This window comes from Stegostoma tigrinum, chromosome 5, assembly GCF_030684315.1.
Source record: "Stegostoma tigrinum isolate sSteTig4 chromosome 5, sSteTig4.hap1, whole genome shotgun sequence".
Lineage (NCBI taxonomy): Eukaryota > Metazoa > Chordata > Chondrichthyes > Orectolobiformes > Stegostomatidae > Stegostoma > Stegostoma tigrinum.
This window is the reverse complement of record NC_081358.1, coordinates 108284283-108299696: the sequence shown is the minus strand read 5'-3', so window position 1 is coordinate 108299696 and position 15414 is coordinate 108284283. Positions and strand designations below refer to the sequence as shown.

Here is a 15414-nt window from a genome sequence, read left to right as displayed (position 1 = left end):
TTTTTAACTAGCATGGACACAATGTGCTGAAGGGCCCCTTTCTGTGCTGCAGACCTCTACAGCTCCTAGTAAGAGAATGTGAGTGTGCACCAAGAAAACAAATAGTGTCCTTTCCTGTGCAAATGCAGAGATAGGCCTGTTTCCCTGCACACACCTTTACATTGTGAAGTAAGGTATCGGTAAGCGCCAGATTTATGTTGTGAAGTGATTGATGTGTCTTCGGAGTCTCATCAAAGCTCGGCCCTGGTGATGAGGTGAGGCTGCTGTTTTGCCAATACTAACATCCAAAGACGAAGAGTGGGGGTGGCTCCCATCCATAGTGTTTGCCAATGTGAGAATTTGGTAAATGAAGGTGAACATGGAAACCCAGAGAAAAATCTGGCCAGCTTTCAAATCAGGAATTGGTACCATCTAATTTCTCAACAGTTAATGGGAAATTCAGGAACTGCATAGAAACAAAGTGAGATTAGGTATTAATGAGATGCAAATACATGTAAATAACGTCCTCACCACTTATGAGTGGGATTTGCATGTATCCATGGAAACTCAAGGGGAGAGTTTGGACTTTTGCTCTCGATGTTGAGAATTCTATTTTTCAATTTTCACCACAATCTTCCAAATTTCTTTCTATTGCCAATGCTGTTTAATGACTGGGAAAATTCCAGAGAGAGAGAGATTGTGAGACAAATAGATGTTGCCTCAGGTTGCTGATGTGGGTCTGGTTATGCTGGGATATAAGCACATTGCACAGTCTTTTTTTTTCCAATCTATCTGCAACTTTTGACACAGCAGACCACAGTTTACCCCAAGTCCCAACATAGTTCCATTCTTACGTGTATAACCAGAGCCAGAAACATCCCTGCAATGCCTGAACTCCACTACCAACTCACATTAGTTCATTTCTTTGTTTTTATCAACATGATTTCCCCAGTACTATCCAAAAACACTTCCTTGGACCCCATTCCTGTCTCTGAATTTATAATTCTGATTCTTGGATGCAAAATTGCAGAAGCAGAAATCTTTTGCCAATTTAAATATTGGAAAACCATTGCCCTTACAATAAACAGCACAGAAGAAAGAATCATTAACCCATCTTGTCAGCACCGGTCAAAAGAAACCACCAAATTATTCTAATCCCATTTTCCAGGCCTTGAACCATAGCCTTATATGCCTTGGCATTGCAAGGGTACTTCTTAAATGTTATGAGGGTCGCTGCCTCTACCACCGTTATAGGGAGTGAGCCCCAGCTTCCTACCACCTTCTGGCAAAAAAGGTTTTCCTTACACCTCCTCTAAACCTTCTGTGCTTTAGCTTAAATCTAAGCCCCCTGGTTATTGATCACTCTATCAAGGAGACATGTTTCTCTTGTCCTTGCTGTTTCTTCATTTCCACCTTTGGGAACTGCTGTCAGCTGAGCAAGATTGTTTGTCACTTACAAACATAACATACAAATCAGCAGCAGGAGTAGATCATTCAGCTCTTTCAGCCTGTTTTGCCATTCACTGAAACCATAGCTGGTCTGATTTTCATCTCAAATCCACATTCTTCCTTCCTCTTGATAGCCTTTTACCGCTCCCCCCACCCCCGACCCGATTATCCACACTCTATCCACCACTGACTTAAAAAGAAATTCAAGGACACTGCTTCCACCAACTTTTCAGGAAGTTTCAAAGACTCACAAGTCTCTGAGAAACATTAGAATTAAAATTCGAATTGGAATTAGGTTTATGGTCATATGTACTCACATGAGTTCAGTGAAAAGTTTAAAAGTGACCACTTGTGGCAGCAAGGGGTATCTAGAAACAGATTCTTAGGAATAAATTAGAAAAATAAAGAAACAAAAAGTTCAAAATTACAGTTCTTCCAAGCAGAGAAGACAGGCCAGATGAATTTGTGTTGGCCTCCATTCTGTGCCGGGTGGGCTTCAGCTGAAGGCTCCCGAGGTCGGGAGTTTGTCTAGGTTTCAATGAAGGCCGGGAATCCGTGCTGGATTCACCCTATCTCTGTTTTATATGGGCAAGCCCTGAGTTCTAAATAGCAACCACTCATTCATGATTCTTCTATAAGAGAAAACATCCTCTCTACGTCCAACAGTTAATACCCCTTGGGATATTACATGTTTCAGTCAATGTTATGATTGCCACTGCCTCATCACTGCCAGCATTGCCTACTTCTACTTCATTGACATTATTTGATAATGACCCTATATTTGCCATCAAACCTCAACCCCTAGACTTGAATTCCAATGAATTCCTATGAGAATTCCCATGTTGCACCCTTTGTCAGACGACTTACCCCCAAATTACTCTCTGTAACTTAGCTTGGATAACATCTCATTCACCCATCACTTCTGCTGTTGCTGGCCTTCAGTGGTTAAGCAACATTTCAATGTTTTAAGTTCCAAGCTCAGCTTATGAATTTCCCACTGGTTTCACACTTGATAACCTCCTCCAGCCATAAAAGCCTTTGAGATCACTTTGCTTTTTTAATTCCAATCTCTCACATGTTTCTAAATGCAACTTATCCCATAATTAATGCCCATGTTTTCGCCTGTACTGTAAACTCTGTAACTTACTCATTGCCCCTCTCTCAGTTTTTAAGAAGCATCTTCAATTGCTTCTCTGGCAGAGTTTACAAGTTCACACTCTTTGGCTGAAGAAGTTTCTCCAATCTCAGTTTTAAATGGCCTACCACATATCCTTAAATTGTGAACAGCATTCCCGCTAATTTTTTTGCTGATTGTGTGGGCCTCCAAAACCTGTGAGCCATAGCAACTTCTGCAACTGGAGGTCAATCATGTAATCAGCATGCTGATGCCAACATAGAACCTTGCAGTGGCTATGTCCGCTGGAAGCTCAGAGGCAACATTGGTTGTGACCCAGGTTCTGGGCTCCCTGGTCATTGGGAATAACATTCCTGCATTTATCAGCCATGTGAGAATTTTATAGGTTTCTATGAGATATTCCCTCAGTCTTCTAAACTCCAATGAATATAGTTCTAACTGATTCAGTCTGACTTCATATGTTGAACTTGCTATCTCAGGAATCAGTTTGATAAACATTTGCTGCACTCCTTCCATAGCCAGAACATCCTCCTTTAGATAATAAGACCAAAACCTGCGCACAAAACTCAAGATGTGTTCTCACCAAAATAATTGCAGCACGAATCCCTGCTCCTATACTCAACTCCTTTTGCCATGAAGACCAATTGCCTTCTTCGTCACCTGCTGCACCTGTGTGCTTTAATACAGCATCCAAGTCTCATTGTACCCTGCCTTTTCTCAATCTATGGTCATGCAACTAAAAATCCAGCTCCTTGTTTTTGCTACCATTGCGTTACCTCACATTTCTCCACGTTATACTTCAACTGCATACATTTTGCTACCCACTCAGCTTTGGAGATATTGCATTTACTTCCTCAGCTAAATCATTAGTATGCCTTTTGCATTGAAGTGGAAAGCCTTTCATTTTGCCCTTCTAAAATTTTTGTGCCTTAATTATTGTTTTATTCTTAGATTTTTACTCTCCAGCCTTTCCTGATGCTGTCAATTTATCATTTTTCATGTTAAGCTATTTCTCTGTGTCTCTGCTCTTCCAGAATTAAGAAGCAAAACCTCAAAGGGGATCAGCTTTGGATTAATGCCTAAACTCACATGCAAATTGACAATAGGGTCAATAAGTTTAGAGAAATGAACGAATGATCAAACATGAGTGCAGGTAGAAGTTGGTTCCAATTTGTAGAACATTGACGCCAGTCCTGGGCATCTGTACCATTGGGACTATCATTGGGATGAGCCACACTGGGAACAGTGTTCTAGAAATCTGCATATCTAGGCCAAAAGAGAGGGTTTTAAATTAAATAGTGGGGAAAGAGATTGAATTTTGGAAGATCTGCATCCATACCTCGTCTGGCCGATCTGTGACTCCAGATCACTAACTGCCCTCTGGGAAAATAGGCAATAAATGCTGACCTAGCTAGCAACATCCACATCCCATAAAACAAAAAAACAAAATCTTGTATATTTTCCAGGCTGAACAGTTGCACACAACTTTTGATGTCTAATATATGCACATATTGTATAAGTGCCCAATAAAACGAGCTACAATTTTATTGATTCTGATTCCATTTGCAGAAATATGTGGTCAGGTGTGATTCCAGATCAGTATTCATGCTCTTTAAAAACCATTTTAGCAGAAGAAAGGTCTTTGGCATAACAAATTTGTATTATCAATAGCCACAGGTGAGCTGCCGGTAGACCAGAGGTTGGCCAACATTGTGCCACTATTCAAGAAGGATGGTACAGGAAAGCCAACAATCTATAGACCAGTGAGCCTGACACCAATGGTGGGCAAGTTGTTGGAGGGGATCCTGAGGGACAGGATGTACATGTATTTGGAAAGGCAAGAATTGATTAGGGATAGGCTTTGTGCATGGGAATTCATGTCTCACCAACTTGATTAGGTTTTTTTAAGAAGTAACAAAGACAATTGATGAGAGCAGAGTGATGAATGTGATCTATATGGACTTAAGTAAGGCATTTCACAAGGTTCCTCATGGTAGACTGGTTAACAAGGTTAGGTCACATGGAATACAGAGAAAACTAGCTATATAGATACGGAACTGGCTCAAAGATAGAAAACAGAGAATGGTAGTGGAAGATTGTTTTTTGGACTGGAGGCCTGTAACCAATGGTGCGCCACAAGGATCAGTGCTGGATCTTCTGCTTTTTGTCATTCATACAAATGATTTGGATGTGAATATGGGAGGTATGGTTAGTAAGTTTGCAAATGACACTAAAACAGTAGGTGTAGTGGGTAGTGAAGAAGGTTACCTCAGAGTATATTGGGATCTTGATCAAATAGGCCAATGGGCCGAAAGTGGAAGATGGAGTTTAATTTAGATGAATGCAAGGTGGTGCATTTTGGAAAGGCAAATCGGAGCAGGACTTATACGCTTAACAGTAAGGTCTTGGGGGGTGCTGCTGAACAGAGAGACCATGGAGTGCAGGTTCATAGGTTTTAGAAACTGGAGTTGCAGATAGATAGGATAATGAAGAAGGTGCTTGGCATGCTTGTCTTTATTGGTCAATGCATTGAATGTAGGAGTTGGGAAGTCATGTTACGGATGCACAGGACATTGGTTTGGCCACTATTGGAATACTGCATGCAATTCTGGTCTCCCTGCTATAGAAAATATGTTGTGAAACTATAATAGGTTCAGAAAAGATTTATGAGGATGTTGCCAGGGTTGAAGGGTTTGCGCGATAGGGAGAGACTGAATAGGCTGGGGTTACTTTCCCTGAAGCATCAGAGGCTGACGAGTGACCTTATAGAGGTTTATAAAATTATGAGGAACATGGTTTGTGTATCTGGGCAAGGTCTTTTCCCCAGGGTAGTGGATTCCAAACCTAGAGGGTTTAAAGTGAGAGGGGAAAGATATAAAAGGGACCAAAGGGGCAACATTTTCATGACAAAGATGGTGCATATGTGGAATTAGCTACCAGAGGAAGTGGTGGAGGTTGGTACGATTACAAGTCATGTGGATGGGTCTAGGAATAGGAAGGGTTTAGAGGGATATGGGCCAAATGAGGGAAAATATAAGTAGATTTATATGGAATGTGTGGTCAGCATGTATGGACCAAAGGTTCTATTTTCATGCTGTATATCTCTTTGATTCTATGAATAATCAGATGAAAGAAGGTAAAATTTGAGAATCCACATAACCACTATTGCAACACAATGTATCGGAATTCTTTAAGGAAGTAAGATTTGCGGTGGATAAATAGAAACTGCTGTATGTATTGTACTTAGGGACATGATAAGATGCAGGGTTAATGAGTGACCAGCAATTTAATTGGAATAGTATATAAATAATGCAGCTAGAAATGAAATCAGAGGTGAGAATTCTGCAGCAGATATTTTACCTTCTGATTCCCCAAAACTTGTCCATCATCTACAAGGCAGAAGTCAAGATTAATGCAATATGCCTTAATTGAACAAGAGTAGCTCCAACAATATCCTATAATGGGCTGTCTGCATGATTGGTACTCTGTCTCCCCTCTGTAATGTTCACTCCCTCCATGGCTGCAGTTTGTACCCGGTCCAAGATGTACTGCAATAACTCACCACGTCTCCTTCAATAGCAGTTGATAAATGGTGTCCTCTACCAGGTGGATGGAAAAGACGTGGAGTTAGGGATTACTCATACATTTATTGTCAGAATAGCTACTGTTCGTATGTGAAAGGGTCCTTGAAGTGATGAGGCGAGAACAAGATGGAGTGAGGATGTGAGCGCAGAGAATCTCAGGTTGGCTAATTCTTTCCTGTAGTAATGTTCAATAAAACCTGTACTTTCTACTGATTAGACCTGATCTTACTACACGAGGCACATAGTACTACCCGCAATTGCAAACTCTCCTTATGTCCACACACCATCAGGATGTGGAACTACATCGCTAATTCTTAACTGTAATTGATTCAAAGTGCAGAAACTCTCTCTCTAACATTGCTTTGGATGTATTTGCACCAGTGGACTGCAGTAGTCCAGAAGATGGCTCACCAGTACTTGTTTGAGGACATTAAGAATGGGCAGTAAATGTTGGCTTTGCTATCTACATTCACATCCCTTGAAAGAACTTAATAAAAATGCCAGTGAGAGAGGAATCAGATATGCTAACAGATTGGATGAACATAGAAAAGAGAAGGTTTGAATTGGGTACAAACATCAAAATCAACCAATTGGCTGAGAAAATAAGGTGTAGAGCTGGATGAACACAGCAGGTCAAACAGCATCAGAGGAGCAGGAAAGCTGATGCTTCGGGTCTGGACCCTTCTTCAGAAATGGGCTGAGAAGCCTGTTTTTAGCGTTGTAGTTGCAGTGTAATTACTTCCAGCCTGCCATGTTTCATAGTTAACATTGGAATTTCAATTGCCTATGACAATGACAGATTTACTCCAATTAAAATCAACATTCCAGAAACCCATGGTCAGGAAGGATGTTTATGAATTGCAGAATTGCAGACAATTACAATTCATCACTATTTGATTAATGTAAGGCCTAGTCCAGACAGCAGGGGGTGCTCACAACCTACGGGGTGAGCTTGCAATTGTTGCAAATGCATTCAGGCATTTTGTTTTAGATATTCCGCAACAGCTGTCCAGCTCCTTACCTATAACTCTTGTCATCACAATCAAATTATCCTGCTTGGTTCCGCTAGATTTTCAGTTTATATTGCAACCATTCAGGACAATGTTGTACCAAAATTTCACCTGTTGCGTTCATCATTACAGAAGATGCCCCTCAATGCTTTCACGGAATGGGATGTTGTTTGCATTAATTTGCTGGCATGGTGATCAGCTGCAAGATGATTTGTATGTGTAATGAATTAAAATCTAGCAATGTATTCAAGAATGATATGAAATATAAAGTTCAGTCTGCGGGTTTGCTGACAGTGTGAATGACATTATCCCCCCATAAGCTAACCCTAAGTGGATATGAATTCAAAACAAAAAGGAAAAGGAGGAGGAGAGGGGACCTAATTAAGGTATACAAGATAATGAGAGGCATAGATAGAGTTGATAGCCAGAGACTATTTCCCAGGGCAGAAATGGCTAGCACGAGGGGTCATAGTTTTAAGCTGGTTGGTGGAAAGTATAGAGGGGATGTCAGAGGCAGGTTCTTTACGCAGAGAGTTGTGAGAGCATGGAATGCGTTGCCAGCAGCAGTTGTGGAAGCAAGGTCATTGGGGTCATTTAAGAGACTGCTGGACATGCATATGGTCACAGAAATTTGAGGGTGTATACATGAGGATCAATGGTTGGCACAACATTGTGGGCTGAAGGGCCTGTTCTGTGCTGTACTGTTCTATGTTCTATGTTCTATTATCTGGAAGCGTTGCCTCCTTCAGATGTTAAGGCATTTTAACTGTTTCTAAGCAACAGCTCAGCTGTACCTCTGTTTAAAAGAAAGAAAAATGCAGCATTGAATGTTTGAAATTTTTAAAAGCATGTTCTGTCAATGTTGGGATTACACAGCAAATCATTCGATGCTTAACTGAGAGAAAGAAACAGATTAAAATTTTGTCCCTTCCCATAACCAGTGCTCACTGTGTCCTTCACAGTTCTGTCTCCTCTCCTCTCGGCAACTAGTCAAGCTCTGGCACTAAAAAGAAATTATCTTTCTGTGCCAGCATCCGACTCAAAGTATTGTGCTTGCTGTGTAATTGTAGACTCTGAGGATTCAGGAACTATTATACCAAACAGAGCTTGCAGCTAAGTACAGTTCCATCATTGAATAACATCCCATGCAATTCCAATTTCCAGTAGGGCTCACTCAGTAAAGATAAGATGAGCAAAGCCAAACTGATTTTTGAACTCTTAAGTCAATGACCGCTGATATCAAATTTAACATCCTCTACCATCATCCCAGTGAGTTGCTTTGTTGAGATAGATTTTAGTGGATATTTAAATGAACTCCACTACACTAAGAGATTTAACGGTGTACAGCACAGAGCATAATGCCCATTTGAAGACCCGAACATGTGGCAATGTGCCCTGACTCGACTCTGACCTGAGACCAACACAGTAAATCCTGGAGTCCAACATTTACCTGAATTGAATGACTATCTGATGGCGTAGGGCAGATGAATGTGTGATAGCGGACAAACAATTGCCATGGCTGAGCCTCGTTTGTAAAAAAGAACTTGCTAAACAGCCAATCCTCCTTATAGGTAGCTCACTGATCTACTACTGGAAAGTTTGGTGAGCGAGTGATTTTGATAGGGCTGCAATAGCATTTCAGAGGGCAGAGTTGGAATCTTCAGGATCGGAAAGCAACAGCACAGGATGTTTATTCAACACTTGTAGCTGTAAAGAGATGAAATATCGAAAGCCGTTCAGGCTCAAAACACACAAGTAACCAAATGAATTGTGCACCAAAACTGCAACCATCATGCCATCAGCGAGTTTTGAGAAGATTTGTAGCTCAGGTTGAGGTTCTGGATGTGAGTTTGCTCGCTGAGCTGGAAGGTTAGTTTTCAGACATTTCGTCACCATTCTAGGTAACATCATCAGTGAGCCTCCGACGAAGCGCTGGTGTTATGGGAAAAAGAACAGGAAATGACATCACCAGCACAGGAAATGACATCACCAACCCAAGGAAACTAACCAGATAAATAGAAAGCGGGACATAACACCAGCGCTTCGCCGGAGGCTCACTGATGATGTTACTTAGAATGGTGACGAAACGTCTGAAAACTTCCAGCTCAGCGAGCAAACTCACATCCATCATGCCATCAATTTAGATAAGGATGTCTTACACATCCATTCAGAATGGCTACTTCCCTACCTCTGTAGAACACAAATTTTACAAAGGAGAGCTGCGCAGAGTCACAAATGGATGGAGATAAAATGGCAACAAAGCTCATAGCAATATCAGATGCAGGAGGCTGACATTATTATTGATCTCCTCACAGGTGTCCCAGCTGCCAAAAAAAAGGGTTGTGTAGATAACAGTTTCCTGTGCAATTTTATTTTCATTACTGCCCTATACTGATAAGGATTGGGGTCTCAATGGTTTGGCTATAGCTCCATTTTTATCAGTTGACAGCCTTTATTTTGGACTGCTGAGACCAATAGGATTAAAGCAACATTGGTCTGCTTTGTGGGAGATTCAAATAAATGTAAAGACATGGTGGAATCTTAGAAACAAGTTTAATCTAGTTTAGCTGATTCCAATGGGCATAAAATTGATGAAATCAAATTAATAAGGAGTAAAATCCTGTTGGGCGTAAACAGGTAGGCAATCTTATTCATTAATTTGCACCTGGGTGGGTGTTCAATTGCAGTTCTCTGCATAATTCGACAAGAATCAGGATCACGCCAGCGTATTTTTTTTAACTTAGTGCAGTTACCAATCCAATCTTTTGAATATTTCTGCAAAGATAAATGGAATGTGCAGGATTGACATATAATCCATGCATTTACTTTCAATGTACTTATCTATCTTTAAATGATGAAGTTAACAGTTATTAATTATTGATAATTTTGGCAATGCGATGTCATCATTACTGCAGGATGACTCCTTGCCTCTTGTCTGGTTTTGGACAGGCAAGCACAGTTCATTAGTTTTGTAGGATATGCAATTGGTTTTTGGCCAATAGATAGAGCCAGTGCTGGGAAATCTTGACCAGTAACTTCCCTGTACAAGTTAGTGGAAAACAAAACTTTGACGATTTTCTATTACTCATTTTAACTTTGGTCACTGTTGATCCATCATAGACAGAATGAAAAAAAAAGTTCTAAACAATAAATACAGGTGTATTTCAACTGTTAATATTGAAACTCAAACCTTTATATTGATTTTATTCCAAAGGAGATTGGTTGTGAGGCAGAATAAGACGAGACAAAATATTAAAATTTCAGCCATTTGTTGTGATTAACCTAATTGTCAGCTTATAGTTCCAGGTTTGTTTGACTATTTATGAAAATAAAAGCTAAATTTGTGTTAGAGAAATAGTAGGAACTGCAGATGCTGGAGAATCTGAGATTACAAGGTATAGAGCTGGATGAACACAGCAGGCCAAGCAGCATCAGCAGAGCTGAAGAAGGGTCTAGGCCCAAAACATCAGCCTTCCTACCCCTGTGATGCTGCTTGGCCTGCTGTGTTCATCCAGCTCTACACCTTGTCATCGCTAAATTTGTGTTACTTCCCTTTTTTATTCTTAATGGTTTAAGGGTTGACAATCACTGTTCGAACTGCAACCATTGTACTAATTACCTGGTGCCTTATCTTCACTTGCATTTCTAATTTTAAGCTTTATGTACTCATTTGCAATTTTTGCGTCAAAATAAGTGAATATTGACATTGCATTTAATTTTCAGAACAGTGTCTGAGTACAGAGTCAGAGACTGCTCGGAAGGTAGCAAATGCTGGTGATCTGTGACGAACTGGTTTCATTTTATGAATATATTTTAAAAATATGCATGGTTGCATGATTAATATCAGTGTTAGCTCCCTGTTAGAATTCTATCAGTGTTCTTTAAAATTTGCTTTTTCCCTAATTGTCTGTATTTGAATGATAATTCTTAATCTCTGAGCTTTCGACATGTCTGTCTTATCAATTGCAATATTTTCCCGTGTCTGTTTGTCCTTTTTCTTCTATCAGTCTTAATAACAGCGTTGATTTCCCTGACCTGTCTTGATGTTCCTGTATTTCGCTCGTCGTTTCTTTGCTGATTTTGCTGTCTTATCGTTTGCTAGCAGCTCATTCACTGACTAATCATTTAGCTTATTTTTTATGTTATTGGACAAATAATCTTGAGGCCTCAGATAATTGATCTAGAATTATGAGTTCAATTCTCACCACAGCGATTGGGATATGTTAATTAAATAAATAAATTTGGAATTTAAAAATGCCAATTTTAGCGAAGCCACCACATTATTGTAAAACCCTGTCAAATTCGCTGATGTCCCTTAAGAGAAGGAGATCTGTTGAGATATCTTTGTGAGCGCAGATTCAGAACACTGCGGTTGATTCTTAGTCTTTCCCTGATATGACTAATCAATTCAATCGGTTCTGTTGAAGAAAGTGGCTGACTACAGCCTCCAAGAGAAATTTGTGATGGGCAACAGATGCCAGCAGTGCTTGTATCCCGTGAATAAAGAATAAGAAAAATATCAGTTTTTATTTCTCTGCTTTGCTGTTTCTTTTCACGCTGTTGAAGTTTTGCTATCTCTTGCACCCTCCTTTACAGCTGTTGAAAACCTATTCCACTTTGGTCTTTGATCTTTTGCACTCTTAATCTGTCGATCAGCTGAACCTTCTGCTTGCTCACCCTCTATCACTTGTCCAACTCTCTTTTATTTGTGACAAAGATGTATCCTTTGCCTGTCCTTTCTGTCACAGCTCTCACTCTTATTCTAGCCTTTCCTCTTCTCTTTTGAATACACTTTACCCTTTGTTCTCTAGTACTTCCTTCACTCAGCTTGGCCTTCCCAGCCTCCTGTTGTCCCTTTATTTGCTTCTTTACCTCCTGCTGTCTTTCTGGAGGCAAGAACATTTTTCCATTCACAACTAAGAAGCACTTCACCTAAATTATATTGACTATTGATGCTTCTGCAACAAAGTATTTGACTGAAATGAGATTTTTAAAAAATCCTTATCTTTGAAGACGCTGCAAAGTTGCCAACCAAGAAAAAAATGCCATGCTAATTGTGTGGCAAGTAACCAGCAGTTGGGAGTTGTTGAAAGAGAATCCAATTCTTAGTGACAGGCTGCACAATCCTAAATGCTTATCTTGTGAGTTTTATGGTTTAAGGTCATTCTACACTTTCTCCTCATTCACTAATCTCTCTGCAATATGCTGTGTAGATCCCTTCGGATTTTCTTGATTTTAAGCACTATTCAAACACAAACCAAAGCATGGTGATGAAACTGTTCAACATTGTTCAATTAGTTTGTGTGTTTACACAATTGTTAACCGATCAAAACTTTTATGTATTAAAAAATACATGATGCATTTCTAACATATGCAAGCAAGAATGAATGTTATTGTGCATTGTCTCAATAACTGATGATTGGCTAAGCAAGTAATAGCTCATCTTTGTGATTTGATCCTATCCATGTTCTGTTAACACATTTTTCTTGCAGACAGTATAGAAAAAAATTCATTTTTGTCTTTATATTATACCTTAAAAAATACTTTTTGTATTTCCATATTTAATTTTCATCTTTAGATCTTGTTTCAATCTTTTCATTATTTGTGTAATGATTTTTTCCACATTGCCAACCATTCAGATATGACGTTACATTATCTTTTGGTTATCCTCAATTGAGCTCAACTACTCCTATTCAGCAGCTGAGGGTAATTTATCTCAAAGGACGGTTGAAACATTGGAGATTGCAGCATGAAAACTCTTCGTACTGAGGCCAAAATCTGATTGCAACCATCGAAAACTGACAAACCTCCAAATATCTCCAAATGCATCCTGTTTTTGTTTATGCCTCAATCACAGCAAGTCCACCTTCTTAGCAGGAAAACCACTGACTGTAGATTGATAAGTGGAGGAAAGGAAAGAGAGAAGGGGCCTAGAAGCAGAGTGCTTCCCTGGTCCCGCTGGTAAATCTTGATTGCATGATGCATTCATTTACTCTTATAGGCTTGTTTGTAGTTAGCGAATGTAGCTTAGCAGCGCCGGGAAATTAAAAAAAAAGTCCTGTATCTCATACTGCTCTGGTTCTTGACTAGGTGGCTGGAATGCCTGGTCGTCTTGGGGTGACTGTACCAAATCGTGTGGGGGTGGATTGCAGACCCGAAGCAGGACCTGCCATTCCCAGTTAGAGGAAGGGTTTGTTTGTGAAGGAATTTCAGAAGAAGGAAGATTATGCAATAAGCAGCCTTGTAATAGTAAGTTCCAATTATTTTATAGGAAAATGAACACTGTATAGTTTGGCCTCCTGATTTAGCTGTTCTCCTAGATTCTCCCTCTATTCTCCTTTCTAACCTTTACTTTCTACTTGTGCACCTTCACACATCCTCCTTGTCACTCCTGTGACAAAACTAAAGCCCCCCTGTTTTGCAACAATGCATTGGCACAATCTATCAGGCCCAACACTAACGGTTCTCCCAATCCAGTCTAATTCAACTCAATACATTACAGCCTATCATATTAAATTTAAAATCCAGCGGTTCCAATCTTCATTCTCTGTTTCTCAGCTCCCAATCTGAAACAGGCTAAAAGCCAACCCAGGATAAATTCTTAGAAAAATTGCCATTTGCAAATAGGCGGCCTCAGAAACATGTTACTAATCTTCCTAAATTCTAATAAAGGCCCCCTGGAGGGTAGATCCACTAGGCTGTATTCTCAGCTCTGGCTTGGTTTATCTGGACTGACCACTGTACTGATCTGTCCTCAAAGGATGGAACCAACCACATTTTAACATCTACTGTCTTTATGTTGGGATTTGTCACACTTGTTCTCATATGTTACATCACACTCATGACTTAATCCTTCCACTCACTCTGAATTTCAATCCATACATGATTTTTTTTCTGATTATTACTGTTTCCATCTTTCTTTTCTTATGGCCTCAAAGTTCAATGCATGTGTGTAGTAATTACAATGTATGTTATACTACCGTCTGATTCATGTATGTTTCAAATGTGCTTAATATTGTTGAATGAAGCTGACTCATACCATCAATATCCCAATGATTTGATATAAAAAAATGTTTAATTTTGTGCATATCTTTCACAGTAATTAAGTAATGGTGTCAACATGGATTGTGTTCCTTTCAAAGTGAAATACTTTTTTTCCTTGTTTCTTTTTCATGCTACTTATAGACAAATTGAAAATTCCAATAGCTTAATAAGCTAACTCATTTGGAAGCTTATCCATACAAAGGACTATCATTTGAGGAGCTTTCCAAATTTAGCTGAGAGAATTACACATGCCTAGGTTGGGTAGATTTAATCAACACATACCTCTTGGAAATGGATGTAGACAGGATCTGCGTCGAATGAAATAATTTCATGGCACTTAACATTAAGATTCAAGCAGGGAACAGCTGCTACTTGTCAATCTGCTGGAGGGTGGAACATTTAGAGTCATCCCTGATAATGAATCATTGCCAACAAAAAAGGAAAGGAAGTGGCAATGGGAGAAATTTGGCTGAAAAAAATTTGTCAGGAAGAAGAAAAAGACTTCTTGCAGCAATTTCCAGCTTTTGCAGAACTGTGAATACTATCACACTTTGATCTTGCTGCCTAACCTAACAACCCATAGAAGTCATTTATATGCAGTGGAGCTTTCACAGCTTCCTTCTTGATGCTTAGCTCCTGATAAGTCTGTCAAGTTGAAAAATACATTTAAAAAGCTCATCTGAAGTGCAAAGAAATTTGCTTCATATCTTTTCATTTAAAAAAAATATTTTCCACAGAGGGAAGACAGAGTGGAGAAAGAACCATTCAAAGCTGCTTTTATGAACTCCTTAGTGGCCTGCATTTACAGTAACTTTGTTAGAGATTGGATTTTGATTCTCTCAATTCTGGCTGGATGATGGCCAGGGAAAGAAGACAAAAAAAAACTGCAATAGAAAAGATGGGGTCCTTTTGAAGAACATATTAATAGGAGCAATCTTCTGGTTAGGATTTAAAAAACAGACAAATCTCATGAGATGGTTCACAATTCAGCTGAATTGACGGGAAGATTATCAGGAAGCTTGCTGCAGATGATAATGTTTAAAAGAGTAGAATTCCATAGATAAAAATAATGGACAGATTTCCAGAATATTCTGTGATTTTGGGTCTTGTAGAGTTTCATCACATTTTTTCCATTTATTGAATTTTGAAGTAAATTTGCTGAAATGATGAAGGCTCACTTCATCCTCCAACTGTCCAGGTAGATTATTATGGA

The 15414-nt window shown here is 39.5% G+C and overlaps 1 protein-coding gene across 14 annotated transcripts in view; it reads left to right on the top strand.

The window, feature by feature from the left end:
• Positions 1–15414, top strand: part of adgrb1a (adhesion G protein-coupled receptor B1a) — a 572033-nt gene that overhangs the window by 154478 nt on the left and 402141 nt on the right. For 13 of the 14 annotated variants that reach the window (XM_048528814.2, XM_059646188.1, XM_048528824.2 and 10 more), the window contains exon 3: positions 13248–13406. The exons of the other annotated variant lie outside the window; for it this stretch is intronic. In XM_048528814.2, coding sequence (XP_048384771.1) covers positions 13248–13406 — 159 coding nt within the window. The remainder of the gene's footprint in view (positions 1–13247; positions 13407–15414) is intronic. 14 annotated transcript variants of the gene reach the window in all.